This window comes from Malurus melanocephalus, unplaced genomic scaffold (assembly GCF_030028575.1).
Source record: "Malurus melanocephalus ecotype Western Australia unplaced genomic scaffold, MMel_1.1 scaffold_128, whole genome shotgun sequence".
Lineage (NCBI taxonomy): Eukaryota > Metazoa > Chordata > Aves > Passeriformes > Maluridae > Malurus > Malurus melanocephalus.
The window spans coordinates 1392699-1408410 of record NW_026623360.1 but is presented as its reverse complement, the minus strand read 5'-3'; the positions used below and the strand labels follow the sequence as shown (position 1 = coordinate 1408410).

The following is a 15712-nucleotide window of genomic DNA, read 5'->3' as shown; positions in this document are numbered from 1 at the left end:
TCATTGGCAGGTGAATGAAACACAGCTAGGCCATGCATCTTTGTGCAATCCAGGCTTTGACACCAATGACAGCAGCCTAATTGGAGTAGCCCAGACTGGAATTCCYTTGCTCCTCAGCAGGGGCAGCAGTACAGAGGCAAGGCAAGGCACAGATTCACTTTGTTCTCCACATCGCCATGCACAGCCTGCAACTTTACCCCCGAAGCCCCTGAAACCTCTTGACTTCCATAATAAATCAATTATGTGCTTTCTTTGAACAAAGAGCTCAAGGAGTTGATTTACTGAGGTGGCAAGTCAGGATCAGGACTTGTTTGCGAGTTATCAGAACTACTGCCCATAAAATCTGTTCAGACTCCAGGCAGGGACAAATGTAGCTCCAGATCCTTTAAGARGCAGCATTCAGAGAATGGAGTGAATCCAAAGGTAGATCATGATAAATATCGAGAAGAAAACTTAAAGTTCATTAAGCAAAATGAATGGGAGCGTTTTGTATTTGTCTAGATTAGGTAAAGGACCGTGAGGGAATGAGGAGCGGCTGAGGGCACTTGGTCTGTTCAGCGGGAGACGGAGGGAAGACCTCGATGGAGTTACAGCTCCCTCAAGAGGGGCAGAGGAGGGGCAGGCCCTGATCTCTGCTCTGTGGTGACCAGGGACAGGACAGCAGGGAACAGCTGGGTCAGGCTGGATATCAGGGAAAGATTCTGTCCCCAGAGGGTGGTGGGGCACTGAACAGGCTCCCCAGGGAATGGTCACGGCCCCAAGGACAGTTTGGACAATGCTCTCAGGCACAGGGTGGGATTGTTGGGGTGTTCTGTGTAGGGCCAGGGCTTAGACTCCTGATCCTGATGGCTCCCTCCTAACTCAGCCTATTCTGTGATTCTCTGATATTTCATCCCATTTTCAAGCTTTAYCTAACAAACAGAAACACTTCTGCTCAGTCTCCCTCCTCAGAAGGAACAGTGAGTGGTGTCTGACCCCCTTCCCACTTGAGACTGAACTGCTGTGTACAAAGTGTGACCCAGAAAAAAAAGGTGGGACAGTAAAAACAAAATCTTACATGGCCTGTACTAGCCAYAAACAGGTGTTCAACTACACTCTCAGTTAAAAGTTACATCCCTGGAGACATTATCTTAATGTTTAATACAAAAGTAGCCATMCTAGTCCAGATATACATCAATTTAGACCAGAAACTTGTCTGCAAAGTATGTGAACAATCAGGAAGAGCATGTGGTATTTTCCTGCATATTCTACCAACCTCTGAGTACATTTTGGCCAAGAACTTTCCCARCAATTTACTCTAAATATCTCTGACTACTAATGACCACTGATTCACCTGACGTCAGTGTACTCTCACACAATCATGTGTGCTATCTTCCACAAGTTTTTCAGATTGGATGAAGTAACTCCTACTGATAATAGGTAATGCCATGTCCTGCTTCTCACTGACGTGGAATGAACCACTAACACATATTTTGAAACTAAAACAAAATGCAGTTGGGTATTACCTACACAAGAAATAGGAGGAAGAGTCCARGGTTCAGAACCAGAACTGTATCRGGTGTCAGACTCATGGCCAAAGCCYGTTTTAAGTGTGCCGAGGTTCATTAAAGGTCTGTAACCCATGTACAACTTTGGAAATCTGYGAGCTGCAAATGTGCTGAGGCCACAGGAAAACTGGAAAGCACCTCCAAATACAACATGGTAAATTTATAATCCTGACAYCTGATTTGGGTCATTGTTAGCTTCTTCAGTGGCCTTTCCATGGTTTCYTGTCCTTAATTTTCCAGGTATTTTAACACAATTCCCTTCAGTCATCCTTCTTCCAAAGTGAAGAATTCTGACTTGGCTCCCACTGTCACTGAACCCAATTCCTTTCCTCCATTTGTCCTCCCACAAACCTTTGGAATGCTACAGCCTTTTCAAAGCAAAAGAAACAAAACAAGCAGTATTCAAGATCAATACAAACCACTGACTGATTTATATAGTGGAATAATTATGTTTATCATATTAGCTATATATATTTTTTTAATAATTCCTAACATTCAGCCTGCTTTTTGTAACTGCTAGTACACACTTCACCAATTTTCTGAATTAAAACTGTTCAATGAAAATGGATATTTTAGTACATATGACATTAGGATTGTTTCTCAATTAAGTTCGTCTTATTTTATATATATCTCCTCAGTTTCACCAACCCCTCTCTTTACTAACCTGAATAATTTGGCATCATTGCCTTCACATTGCTCACTGCTCATTCTCTTTAACATCCTCTTTTACAAACAATTAAAAAATTCCCTTTGTCTGCAAACAGGAAATAATGGACTCTTTTAGGGGATGTGATCAGTCCTGCTACAGAGGTGTGGGACCTACAGTGTTGGGACTGCTCCCTGGTATTTCTCATTCCTCCAGTATCTCCAGAGGAGTGGGAATGCTCTATTCAACCACAACCACATCCATAAACATCGCTAAGATCAGAAATGGGGATAGACAAACCTATCCCAGAACAAGAGWGAGGAACAAACCTACCATCCAAAGATTGTTTTAGACAAGTGCATTACTGATAAGTTTTTCAACCCACTTATCCATCAGGTTCACACATAATAGTGTTTTTCTTCTGTACAGCATTATTGCTCTTATAATAGTGACATTTAGGATGGTTAATCCTGCTGGGTGTAACTAGACTCATTTGGAGTTATTTCTGGAAAGCGGAAATAGCGTTTTAATAGCAAAAAATTTTAAAAAAAATTAAAAAAAAAGCTGGGTGTAACTAGACTCATTTGGAGTTATTTCTGGAAAGCGGAAATAGCGTTTTAATAGCAAAAAATTTTAAAAAAACCCATCCCCAAACAACAACAAAAACACACCAAAAAAAACTCCACAAAAAACCCCCACAAAAACAGAAAACCAAAACCAAACCAAAACAAAAACCTTCCCACATGGGCTCTGGAAAAACTAGTTAACTAAAATGTGTTCTCAAGGTTTAAAGGTATTAAAAACTTGAAATCACGAAAGATTCAAAAATATCTCTGACTTCAAAAGGCTGAGTTATATATGCTTCATATTGGTTTGAAATGACTTAAGGTCAGAAATTGTTGCATCAACTTACACAAACTGGTAGGGAGTGACACTGACTAGGAGAAAGATAAAAWAAATGAATGGAATCAGAAGTAGGTGAAGGTATGTAGGGATTAATTTGGGCATTAAATCTGCCTACCTTCAACATTATAAGCCATGTGTGGCACATGAACTTGGGAGTGTATGATTTGCAGTACAGAAACTCACCCCAAACCAGCCATAACTGTTCTCCACTCAAAAGACTAGAGAAAGCTGTTTATTTAAAATTTGAGGTTATCAGCTATTTTTTCATAATAGTTTATTGAAAATATTTACATAATTTCATTTCTTTTTCATTTCACATAATCATGATAGAACAGCTCACATGATCTAAGATCTTCTTTGGAATATACTATGTATTTTAAAGCAAAAGAAGTGCTCACATGGCCAAAATATGATTCCAAAACTAGCCCAGTATAAGAAAACTGTATAAGACCACTGAAATCCACTCTGAGTGAGCAACACCCCTCTGATGAAAGGCAGCTGTGGTGCCACATGTACTGGAACAGGCATTGAAAATATATTCTGCACATTTGATGCTTTCCTGAGAGCTGGGACTTCACTTTYAAGGTGACAGAGTTACCCTCATTATCTCTGCCTCTCTGACCCCTAAATCCTTCATATGATTGAGACTCTTCCACAAAAACAAGAGCAGTAATTACTCTGTAATTAGTCTTTCCACTGTAGTGCGGGCGATAGAAATCTGAACGTTTACGACAGCAGATCATGCATATCCTGTATTTTTTTTTGGTAGTCTCTAGAGTTCTCTTATCCTTCATATTCTTTCCAATGTAAGATTATATCATGCTTTTCTAAACAAGAATACATGAGAGTCAAAACATTGATGTCCAAAATGTGGCTCTCCTCTTGTCAAAGTCCATGGGATTTRTCCAGCACAGAACCCTAAAATGTGACTGAAAGGAGGAAGGAGACACTTAAATGATGACTTMGAGCTGATCAGTACAGTAAACAATTGAGCTCTTAACTGTGGATAGSCAGTAAATAATTTCAGTTCAAAATCTTGCTTTGTGAAAGGAAGTAAACACAAAGTTAATCAGAGGCCAGTAAGTCAGGTGATATTATACTGGGAGTGTCTATTTAGCAGAGAAACAAAATAAAGTGAYGAGCCATTATCATTCACCTCACTTATAATTGCCTGTGTACCATGGGTTATTTATTTTTAGCACAACCCAAAACAGAACTTTACTCACTGATAAATGCTGTTGCATTTGTAACATAAAATACAAATCCTATTTTCCATAAATACAAGCATGYAAACCAGCTTTAACATGCTCAAAGCAGTCTGTATATATATTTTATGTAAAACCACAAGCAACTATGGTTTGAATATTTTTTTTTCCAACAACATCTACTTTTCCATGCAATAAACTTACAGACTTTTGTTTGGCTTTAACTCATCAGTGGTCGCAATAAAGTCTTTACAGAAAGAAACTGAGTTTCTGCAAAGATCTCAAAGTCAAGCAGAAATTTAACTCCAAATCTGGCAAAATATTAATTTAAGCACTGCAGTAAAACCCAAAATAAACAGATTCAAAGAGGCACAATTCCAAATGCAATTCAATTATTTATGAGCTTAAAATCGAACACATGCTCAAGTGCTTTTTTAAACTAATATTAACTCCTTTTCCAGTAACTGCATTGTATTTTAAAAATAGAGGAGGAAGTTTTATTGATAGTATTTTGCACCTGACCTCTCCAGCGTAAGTTAAAACTCTTCCTTGCTACGRAAAAATCCAGTAAAATGCAATCACACAACCATAACACTATGCTGACATTTGATAAAACAAATGAAAACCACGTGAGCAAAACTGACAGAAGTTTTGTTTGGTTTTTTTAAGCCTGAATTACAAATATTCAAGTCATGCAAAATCAGTGATCCCTGAACACATACGGATTATGAAATGAAGACGTATCACTCCTGTAGGACAGCTATGATGATTAAGAGTAGACTTACAGGGCACTCTTTTGTAACATTCYTCCCAYTGCATTTAWATGGCTTTTTAAATCATCATAAATAYGATCACATTTTCACCATATAATCATGAATGTGGGACCTGGACACCTTTTAAACTCTACTATGCCGTAAAATTTGAAAGGTAAGCATTCCTCTGGGATATGTTTTTACTGAGGAAGAGGAGAGGAAGAAAAGYAGGATTGACAAACGTTGTTACTCTTTTTCCATTAGTTCCTTATTTCCCTTCCTGCTGTTCTCATTTCTCCCCATTTCCTTCTCTGCTGAACTTATTTCTTTCAGTTGCTTCCTGGCAGAGTTCACTTTCTCCAACAGCAGGAATATGTGTTCTGCRAACTCCCGCACAGCTCCACAGCCACCTCTGCTCTTACAAATGTAACCAGCAGCCTTCTGAGCAGCAGCACAGGCATCAGCAGGAACAGCACTCATGCCTGCCTGCTTCAGGCATTCCACATCTGACTCTTCATTTCCTAGGGAGGAAGGTGACAAACAAGGCAAAATATCACAGACAGGAAATAATGGGAAAAATAAATCACAGCATTTTCTCAGTGTTTTTCTGTGTATGTAGTACTCTGATTTTTGAAATTTGTTTTTTTTTGCCACAATGTTCATCTCAGCAGCTCAACAGCGCTTTGCACTTGTTGGAAAATTAGTTRTTGGAAAAACTTGGTGATCCATGTAAATGCTGATCACACTTCACAATCTTCAGGCAAGAGAACTGTACTTTTAAGAGCAGTACAATTATGTGAGCAGCTGAATAAGCATTTGTGGGGCTCCACACTTCATTTATCACTGAAATACAGAATTTAGCACAGAACCATATGGCTTTCAGTTCTAATTCTGTCTGTTGCTGGTTACCATTTCAAAACATAATCTATACAATATCCATCTAAAATGAACTAGAATCAGTTCAAAATTGCCAACTCTAACTTAAGCTTATTAMCATTTTGATATCAAAGTATTTCCTAAAAACAAAAGCCTTCCTTTACCCAATTAGAAAAACAGTGAAGACTTCCCTTACSAAATCACACACTGATTCATCAATGYCTTTAACATTTAGATTGTATCCTARTAAGCCTTAAAAYACCTGCTTTTGGTGAYTGYGTGCTGCACTCTGCACAGCAGTCGTGTTTAGAAAGAGAAAAGTGGTCTGAAGCTCTGCAGCAACATAAAGTTTCTATTAGTCTATATTATTTATATTAAATATACCAAAATGGAAGAGATGCCAATTAAAAATAAGCCAAAAGAAAAGGAACTAACCTAAGTAAGCCACCTCTTTCCAGCTCAAACCCATGTCTTCCTGCCAGTCCTTCAAGACTTGTAGTTTATTTGTTGCACTGACTTTTGCTACACAACCCAGCTGCATGGCTGACAATGTTTTTGAACAATCTCTGTCAGAGATGAGTCGAACCTATTGAAATAAAATTAGAGTAGTAAGTTCTACATACAAAGAAATACAACAAATATGTTGAATTACTTTTAAAAAATGTAGTTTTGCTCAGAGAAGCTCTCTCAGGTATCAGAGAGAGCACACATTACCTAAAGAGAATCCACAAGAAAGATGGAGAGAGACTATTTAAAAGGGCCTTGACTGACAGGACAAGGGGAAAGGTCTTCAAACTGACAGAGAGGAGCTTTATATTGGATATGAGGAAGAAATTGTTCCCTGTGAGGATGGTGAGGCCCTGGCATGGGTTGCCCAGAGAAGCTGTGGCTGCCCCATCGCTGTGAGTGTCCCAGGCCAGGCTGGATGGGGCTCTGAGCACMCTGGGATAGTGGAAGGTGTCCCTGMCCATGGCAGGGGGTGGAAYGAGATGATCTGTAAGGTCCTTTTGAACCCAAATATTTCTATGATTCTATGAAATGGAGAAAGGTGCTATAACTACTGTAATTCAGATTTWGAACTTTCTCAAAACATGCATTTTCCTCCAAGGGTTCTGATTACAACATTTGTTCCACCAATATATTTTGCTACTTTATTACAAGTACTGTGAAGAAACTTCAGCTTCTATGCTGCAAGATTATTATTTTTTAGGATCTTTTTATGTCCAGGTTACATGAGACATTCAGGTTCACACTTCAGAACACCACTTACCTGGATTCCTCTTTTCTTCAACAGATCAATGCCAACAATATCTCTGTAATCATAGGAGACCATTTCCTTATGATCTTCTGTCACATAAATGCGACCATTGGTCAGGCATCCATCAATACTGCAAACCAAGAGCTTCACCTCTTTTAGTGGCTCTTTGCCAAAATATCCAAAACTAGACAAAAAAAGATGGAGGTTTTAAGATGGAATTTTTTGCACATTCCAAACCCCAAATATTTCCCATACAATTGTAATTTTCAGACAGAAGAATCAGCTTTGAAATTCTTTTCRAATGTTTTTTATCATCATCGTCACTCCCAACTATATTTTCCCTCTTCAAAGAAACAGAAAGAACAATCCAAAAGACAGCTCAGCTACATTGTCCGTGTAAAAATTAGGATTGATTTTCTTACCGTTACAGGCTACATTCAGTAGCATTTATTTGGGGCAAAAYCAAAATGGAGTAAAGAATGAAAAAGGCACAGAAAACATATTTCATCCTGTCTTGGGTTGATGTTGTGCCAATCCTGTATTCCTATATTCCGTCAGCTTGTATGCCCAAAAGGTGTCTGTGCCTTTAAATCTGACCTGGAAGAAGGGGCAGGGGGGGTGCGGGCAGTTTAAAAACTGGGGCTGCCGTGCAGCCATTGGCTTTTGGACCTCAGCTCCGGGCTGCGGGAGTCGTTCTCGCTGCGTGCAGGCGAGTTACATCATTGCCATTTAGCTAGCTTGGGTTTGTTAGCTTGGGYAAACAGCTTTCCCTGGACCGCCACCCCTTTGTAGGACATGTGTGATTTTTCTTCTGGAGCAATTTGGCAGCTGGCAGGGACAAGAGGTGCTGCTCTGTCTCGTCCCGGACTCCAGAAGAAGGCAAGCTGGTGACAGAAAAGCACACCGAGCCCTCTGTTTCATCCATGGTGAGGACTATCATCAGGTTTTTTTCACTGTTGCCCAAGTGCCATGTGGACTTTTTTTTAAATTTCTTTTTTCCTGGGGATGGGAGCTGCCATCTTTTCTCTGCACCACATGGCCGAGCGGCTGTGGGGGGAGAGAGTGGCATGTGTTCCTGGACTTTTAAATACCTATGGTTACTTTTTATCTGTGTCCTGTGGGCACTGTGTTTTGTTAATAAACTACTTTTTTCTTTTTCTCTTCACTTTTGTCCGATCATCTATTTCATATTGGTGGGACAAAATTATCAAATTTTTCACCTCAGAGGAAACATTTACTCTGCAACGTTTTATCTCTGAAAACATTGTCTCAAACTGACACACATTCCGACGCATTATTTCCTTAAAATAGCTGCAGAGAAAATGCAGCTAGTGAGATGGAATAAGTCCATACCTTCTACACAAACACTCTCATTTCTGTGTACCAGTTTTTGTGGTGCAGACCATGGAAATCTGGGGCACCTCAGCTGGAAAGCCAGAGAGGATGATAACACACTGTCGTGATATAGTGGGGCTTACACTTTTCACCAAGCTGAACCTTAAAGAAAGAAACTAAACTACCAAAACCCCACCATATAAGAAAGGTAATTCAGCCAATTTCAACAGACACAGGAAGAAAAGCAATTGGGCAGAAATAAAGCTGCTCAATTATCTTTTATCTTCATTGCTTACATTCCATACATTATGAATTCACATGACCCCACTTTGAAACAGGCAGCATGAAAAAAATAAGGGAATAAAAAGTGCTTTTACCTCAACACCCTCTGCTCAGCAATAGGCCAGTCAATGTCTATATCAATATCCACACTGTGCTCTGCACGCATTTCATAGTAGGCCATTTTACCACCCTGAAGGAAACAAAACCCACTCAAATTTTCTGCTTGGGTCAACACAAAAACAAAATAGTACAATTTAGCACCATGCAGTGAAAGCCAAGTACCTGGTTGCACAGTGGCCACCATGGCTTATATAAAAGTGAACCATCAATAATGTTTTGCCAGTGACACAAAACCATTGAAGGAGCCTTCAGGTTAATAACTATTTCCATTTTACAACTAGAGAAAGTGTCCAAGATTTTGTGCATTAAAGCAACTACATCACTCTAATTTCACTAAATATTTTAATCAGCAAAATACTAACACCTTTAGCATTTACTTAGGAAGACTATGATTATTATTTGTTTATTGTTACTTAATTTCTAATGGAAAAATATCCACCACACCCCACATGCAGTGTTGATTCTGCATCACTACGATGGGATGTAAACATCAGAAAAGGGAATAAGACTGTTAAAGTTACAGTACAAAATTAGCATAAAATAAACTGTCTGAAAATACAAATACAAATTTATAGACGATGACAATTTATAGATTATGCATGAAGCTCAGTTTCACACCCTTAGTGGCACTAAAAAGAATTATAAGGTACACTAGTGAACTCATGCAAACTCAGTATCGTACTGGTTTAGCTATATTATGCCCAATATCATTTGCATAGATTTATTTGCCATAGAAGATGTTGTTCCTGGAACTGCTCTAGCTATAACTAACCCTGCTAAGTTACAAATAATCAGCAAACAGTTCTAAAATCAAAGTGCTGTTGTTTCACACTGACTGCATCAGAAATTAAAACAGGGGATTGAATTCAGAAGCCTCTACAGCAAGAGTAGATGTACTGTTCTGAAGATCAAGAAAACCAGAAGCACTAACCTGCAAGTAGCCTTTCTCAATCAAATGTCTCTTGGCAAAATAAAATGAGCCATTTTCATAGAGCTCCCCAGGCCAGTCTTGCCTCCGGTACCGCTTTGCTGGATTCAGGTTTTGGGGTTCTGTCATCTTGTTTTCTGTTAACAAAGAAAAAAATAAGCTTTCTAGGATTCCTGCTCAAGTCACTTAACTTCCTAAATAACTTTCTGTTGAAAAATTAAGGGAATAATTCAGTCACCAACTTCTTTCATTACTGCTTCTTGTTGCTTGACTTTACAAAGAATCCCAGACTGGTTTGGGGTGGGAGGGACCTCAGAGATCATCTCATTCCACCCCCTGCCATGGGCAGGGACACCTTCCGCTAGACCAGGTTGCTCCAAGCTCCATCTAGCCTGGCCTTGAACACTTCCAAGGATGTAAAATCCACAGCTTCTCTGGGGAATTACTGAATTTCTTCTCTTTCTTGGAACTGTGGATAAACTGAGGGACTAYTCTTTTATATTTAGCCATGGAAAAGGGAATATTTCATTACAACTTCAGCAAAAAAAACCCAAATCAAACAACACAACAACACAACAACAACAACAAAAACCTAAGAGATTATTTGCTCTTAAACTGATTACTACAAGGAGTAAGGGGGGATATTCTTCCAGAATGTCCTTGCCAATGTGAAAGAAATACTATCCTACTGCTCCATCTCCTATGCACACAGGAATGCCTGAATGCACTCTGATATCTGAAACAACMAACCTGAAATGTGGAAGGTGAAAAAAGAGCTTATATGAATAATTTTTGCCTGTGAAAACATCCTGACACTTCCCCAAAATACATCCTATTTAAAGATATGTATTGTGTTAACKCTTCATAAGTGGTTTAATCAGTGTCCACAAATAAACCAACAACTGTCTGCACAAGCACCATCCCATAAAATCCCATATTATTACCCATCAACAGTAGTWCATGCAGCAGAAACCAAACCAGAGAGAGAGACTTCTGTCATTGAAGCCACTTCAATCCAGATGCACAAAGCAGCTCAAATTCACAGATGCATGATCCAATAACCACAAGAAAGTTAGAGGGCATTCTCAAACACCCAAAACATCCTGAGGCTTTAGTAGACATACATGCACCTTATGTTTCATAAACAACTAAAGCTTTATGTTCATTGTAGTAAACATTTTCAGAGAGCCACACCTTTCTCTTTCAGGGTGTATCAATATAAACCTAAATGCAGAAGGAGCAACCGATCTACACAGAAAAAAAAATTCCCATGAAATTCTTTTAACATAATCAGTACTCTAAAGCTGTATGGAAAAATAAAAAGARGAAAACCCATTGTATAATGCTGCTGTGAATAGTTGTCAGCTGAAACACCACACTCCTGAAAGACCATCTTCATTTATCCTAAGCTGCTCATGTTGGCACAATGTATTCTCTGTTCTCTTCACATAAACTCTTTGCAGCTGAATGATTCCTCATCTTTTACCACATTGAAAACCTTTGGCTATCATTTTATGCTGGAGAATTACTTGCTCTTTCMGATAGGCCTTGGGGTTTTTTATTTGAACAATCTGCTTATGGCACACAACCACTTCARAAAGCCCTATGACACATCCACATGAGATTTATTCTTTCACATTTGTCCCTTCCAGCATCTCACACCGTGCATGCAGCTTCCTGCAAGTGCACATCCACAGAATCCTGGAATTACCAACCATGTTTTTGATACTCCGTTGGCACTGCAGAGACAAACTGTGCCACTTATTTCTTCTCTTAAGAGGAACAATGACAGTGTTCAAGTGTTTATTCTTAAAAGGCTTAACTTTTATTCCAACTTATCTCTATGACCAAGCTTCATTTATTACACATGCTCTTTTACCGCACAATGCTTTCTAAACTCACAAAAAAACTCCAACACATGAAGCAATTTATATCTCAACAGAATAACTATAATGTGCGAGTAACTTACATTTAAAAAAAATAACCCAATGTGATGGTACCCAAAATAATGATTTTTAAAAAATGAAGAAAACATTCTGCTTTAACTACAGAAACAAAATTAACATACACAATGTGTGGAACAGTTCTTTCTACCAGGACAAAAGGTGCTGTATAGCTAAACCAAGGTACAATATTTGTAAAACTTCAGTCTTTAGTTATCTTGGCCACTGTAGCTGAGAGGCATATTTTCCTCTTGGAAAATCAGTCTTATTCTTCTGAATGAGCTAATTAACATGAGTTCAACCCTCATGACTCAAAGGCAGTCTGCAATGTGACACAAGTCAGTAGACAAATTATCAGGGTGAACCAAAGCCTAAATCTCCAGGCCAAGAAATTTCCACCCCATCTTCACCAAGACTTTACCTCACATTATGTGTCATTTGTTGGCTACTGCATAGCAAGAACAAACAATTTTCTAGTTAAGACCTCAGAATCATGTCTGAAAAACCATGAATACCCACTGGGAAGAAGTTAACATGTAAGGCTTTTTGGAGCTGTATTTTCAGCTAGACAAGTTAATATAATTTCAGTTTCTACAAAACAATTACAGAAAAGTTGAGCAATGCTCAACAACATCAAGACAGAAGTACTTGGAAAGAATTTCTAAGCCATCTCACATCTCTCAGAGAGAACTYAGTCCATGCCTCAGACATCACTTCCTAAAATTCCATGAGGAAGAAAAGCAAGCATTTGAAAAAAAAATTAAAAATTAAGTATAACTGTAACCAAAACCACCTAAATATTACCTCCTTTCTTTACTTCACTCCATCTGAATTGATGCCGCCTCACAACAGAGAACACAGAATCAAACCCCTCCTTCTGGATCAGATCTGCCACTTTTATAAGGTCACTGGGATGTAAACAGGGAGATGTTGCTTGAATATTTCCTACAATATCAACCTCTAGAGGAAAGCAAAGAGACATTTATGAAACAATTCATGCTTTTAATAAAACAACTGCAAAGTGTGGTATGAGTAGGTACCACATGCCAAAAAAAAAAGAATCTTTCTAGCTTTTATTTACTCAATGCTTTACTYATTTTTCTAAATAATAAGTGCATCACCCTTTTGGGGCTACAATACARAAGCTCAGCATATTTCAACCCTGATTTACCATGATGATGATTGAGAAACTCTGTGATGGCTTCTAGGGAAGTTGAGGAGTCTTGAGAGACTTCAGGGCTTCTGCGATGGACCTGAGCACCAAACTGCTTTGCAACCTTCTCGATTTCGTCATGGTCTGTAGAAACCCATATGCTGTTGGCAGACAGAGACAGAAGTTATTATAAAGAATAAATCCCACCATTTTTGACTTGCCTGTTTTAATTTAACCTGGAAAAAACCCCATGTTATTTATGTCTGTACTACACCTTGCAATGAAAGGATCTGGTTTTTATATTTGTGTTAGTGAAACTACCTCAGTCAGTCCAAAAAGCAGCTTTTAACAATGGGGATAAAACATGAACATTCACTAAAATCCGAACCTTGAACTGCATTTCATCCAGGAAGCTTAAGCAACATAAAATTTAGAAGTGTTATCAGAAAAATCCAGTGTCAGCACACAGAATTTGTTAGGCATGCTAGCAGATCAAAGAAATGTGAATTGGTTTAATGTGGCATTCAGAACGTAAGAGTTCAGATACAAGGCCAACAAGAAGTAAAACKGCCACAAAGTTAGATTAGCTTATTCTACAAGTGTGTTAAAATGTGTTAACTGGGCTCCATGCATTCCCAGAGACGAGCYGTTCAAGTTAAGCATGTTTTGGCACAGAAAACTTTCAGTACTGGTCAAGCAAGATTGTGATCATTCAGAGAAAATAAACATTTACAAAAGGAAGGGCTAATTCTGAATATCATGTGATGACAAACATCCAGCAACTGTGAAGCCACTGCTGTCATTGTGGTGACAAAAAAAGCATGTGAGGTGTRAAACAAAAAGCTATGAAGTCGCCCTTCCTCTCTCAGCAATGCTGGCATTCTCAATGCACTGTCCACAGCAAATGGTGCTGCACTTACATTTCTTCACCCATACTGGGATCATCAGAAGAGAAATATGTGCGACAGTAACAGGAATGTCAAGTCACACCCACAAGAACAAACACACAAAAGGTGTTTTCCAGTAACTGCTTTGGGATGGTTARCTTAAATACACACTCCCCATTCAGCTAACAGGGTTTTATTGTGTAACAGGTACCCTACACAGCTGTTCTAAAGGTGACCAGGTAAACCTAGTGCACATCCACCTACTGCACCTGCCATGCCTCAAAGTCAGGCTGCACAACCCTGACTGGCTTCCTGTTGAGAAAACTCAGATGCCAAACAGAAGCCACAGCAGGCCATTGAGCAATATAGATTCACAATCATTAAGAAATCATCAGTAACCTAGATCAGAATTGTTGTTGTCTGTTTCTTTATTAAAAATAAAACAGGATGTGACTTCCTCTGCTTTTCAGATACAGCAAGAAAGGTCTTCCAGACTAGACAATGATACAGCAGCTACGAGATACAGAGTGCTACAGCTCTGGATCTAGCTGGGCTACATTTCTACCTCTCTGCATCAAGTCCTTGCTCTGAACATTATGCAGGTTTGCCCTGGGAACCTGCCCCTAAGTGTACTCCGTATCAAGCACATCCTAACCATGGTTTTCATAATCAGCATATGTGTAGAAGATCCTCAGTTGTGCTCCTGCAGAAAAATCTGTAATGTYCATATTCTCAACACCACCAACACACTTGTTTATATCCAGCTCTAATTATTGCTACCAGAGTTTCAGGCACTTGGCCACAAACTAAGCTTCTCTTCTGTGTCACATGGGCACACAAGATTATTTCCTTCCATTAGATATTTGTGAGCTTGCTTCTGATGTGCTTCTGGGCTCCCTGATACCAGAAAGGAAAACRGGAGCAAGTCCAGTGGGAGCCAGCACAAGGACTGGGCCTGGGAGCACACATCRGCCAGGAGATGCTGAATGAGACATCTTGGCAAGGAGGCTATTTCACTGCTGGGCAGGTAGAGAGCAAATAAGGAAGCTTTTCCTGGGGGAGTGCAGTGAAAGGAACAGAAGGGCTGTGRGGTCTCCATCCTTGGAGATCCCCAAGGTCAGTGGATGCAGTTCCAATTACCCATATGACCAGGCACCAAAGTCATCCAGCACTTCAGYAGTTCACAGGAGATTATCTCCAGCCTGGCAGTTCCATTTAATGCAAATGTCTTAATTAAGTAAAACCATCAATGTTCGCTGGCAAACATCACCAGCCAGTGGCCACCAAACCACAAATCAGAACTACTTTAATTTTAAATTACTGTGTTGTAAGACTTTAATTTCTTCATTCCTCTGCTGCTCATCCTCAGCRGAAAGGGACAGCTGAGTTCTTGACAGGGTGCTTGTCTTGGCTGGCCTTAACCTGGTGCACAGTGACTGCACTCCCTTTAGTGAGGATCTCCTTCAACACCCCTGTCTCATCGGCAGTCACAGGGTGGGTCAAGCTGGAAGGGACCAGAGCGGGTCATCTGCTCCCAGGGTCACCTGCAGCAAGTGCACAGGATTCCATCCAGGCAGGTTTTGAGTATCTCCACCGCGGGAGACTCCACACCCTCTCAGGGCAGCCTGTTCTAGTAAAGCATTTCTTCTTCGTGTCTAGGTGAAACTTCCTGGGCATCAGCTCCTGCCCGTTTCTCCTGTGCCATTTTCTGGGCCCCAGGGAGCAGAGGCGGGTTCATCCTCGGAGCCCTCTCTGCAGACACTGACAGACATCGCTAAGACCCTTTTGACGAAGCAGCGGCTTGCCCCAACGCCTCCCCTACGCCGCGATCCGTCGGCACCCACACTCCAAAGCAGAACCCCCCAGCAGTCCCG

The 15712-nt window shown here is 39.9% G+C and overlaps 1 protein-coding gene across 1 annotated transcript in view; it reads right to left on the bottom strand.

Annotated features, from left to right (window-relative positions):
- Nucleotides 1-3332: 3332 nt before the first annotated feature.
- Nucleotides 3333-15712, bottom strand: part of CMAS (cytidine monophosphate N-acetylneuraminic acid synthetase) — a 13257-nt gene continuing 877 nt past the window's right edge. Inside the window, exons 2-8 of the mRNA XM_057370541.1 lie at nucleotides 12970-13112; nucleotides 12603-12758; nucleotides 9859-9992; nucleotides 8903-8997; nucleotides 7203-7374; nucleotides 6368-6518; nucleotides 3333-5577 (exon numbers count right to left, since the gene is read on the bottom strand). Of these exons, the coding sequence (XP_057226524.1) occupies nucleotides 5303-5577; nucleotides 6368-6518; nucleotides 7203-7374; nucleotides 8903-8997; nucleotides 9859-9992; nucleotides 12603-12758; nucleotides 12970-13112 (1126 nt within the window). The 3' untranslated portion in view covers nucleotides 3333-5302. The remainder of the gene's footprint in view (nucleotides 5578-6367; nucleotides 6519-7202; nucleotides 7375-8902; nucleotides 8998-9858; nucleotides 9993-12602; nucleotides 12759-12969; nucleotides 13113-15712) is intronic.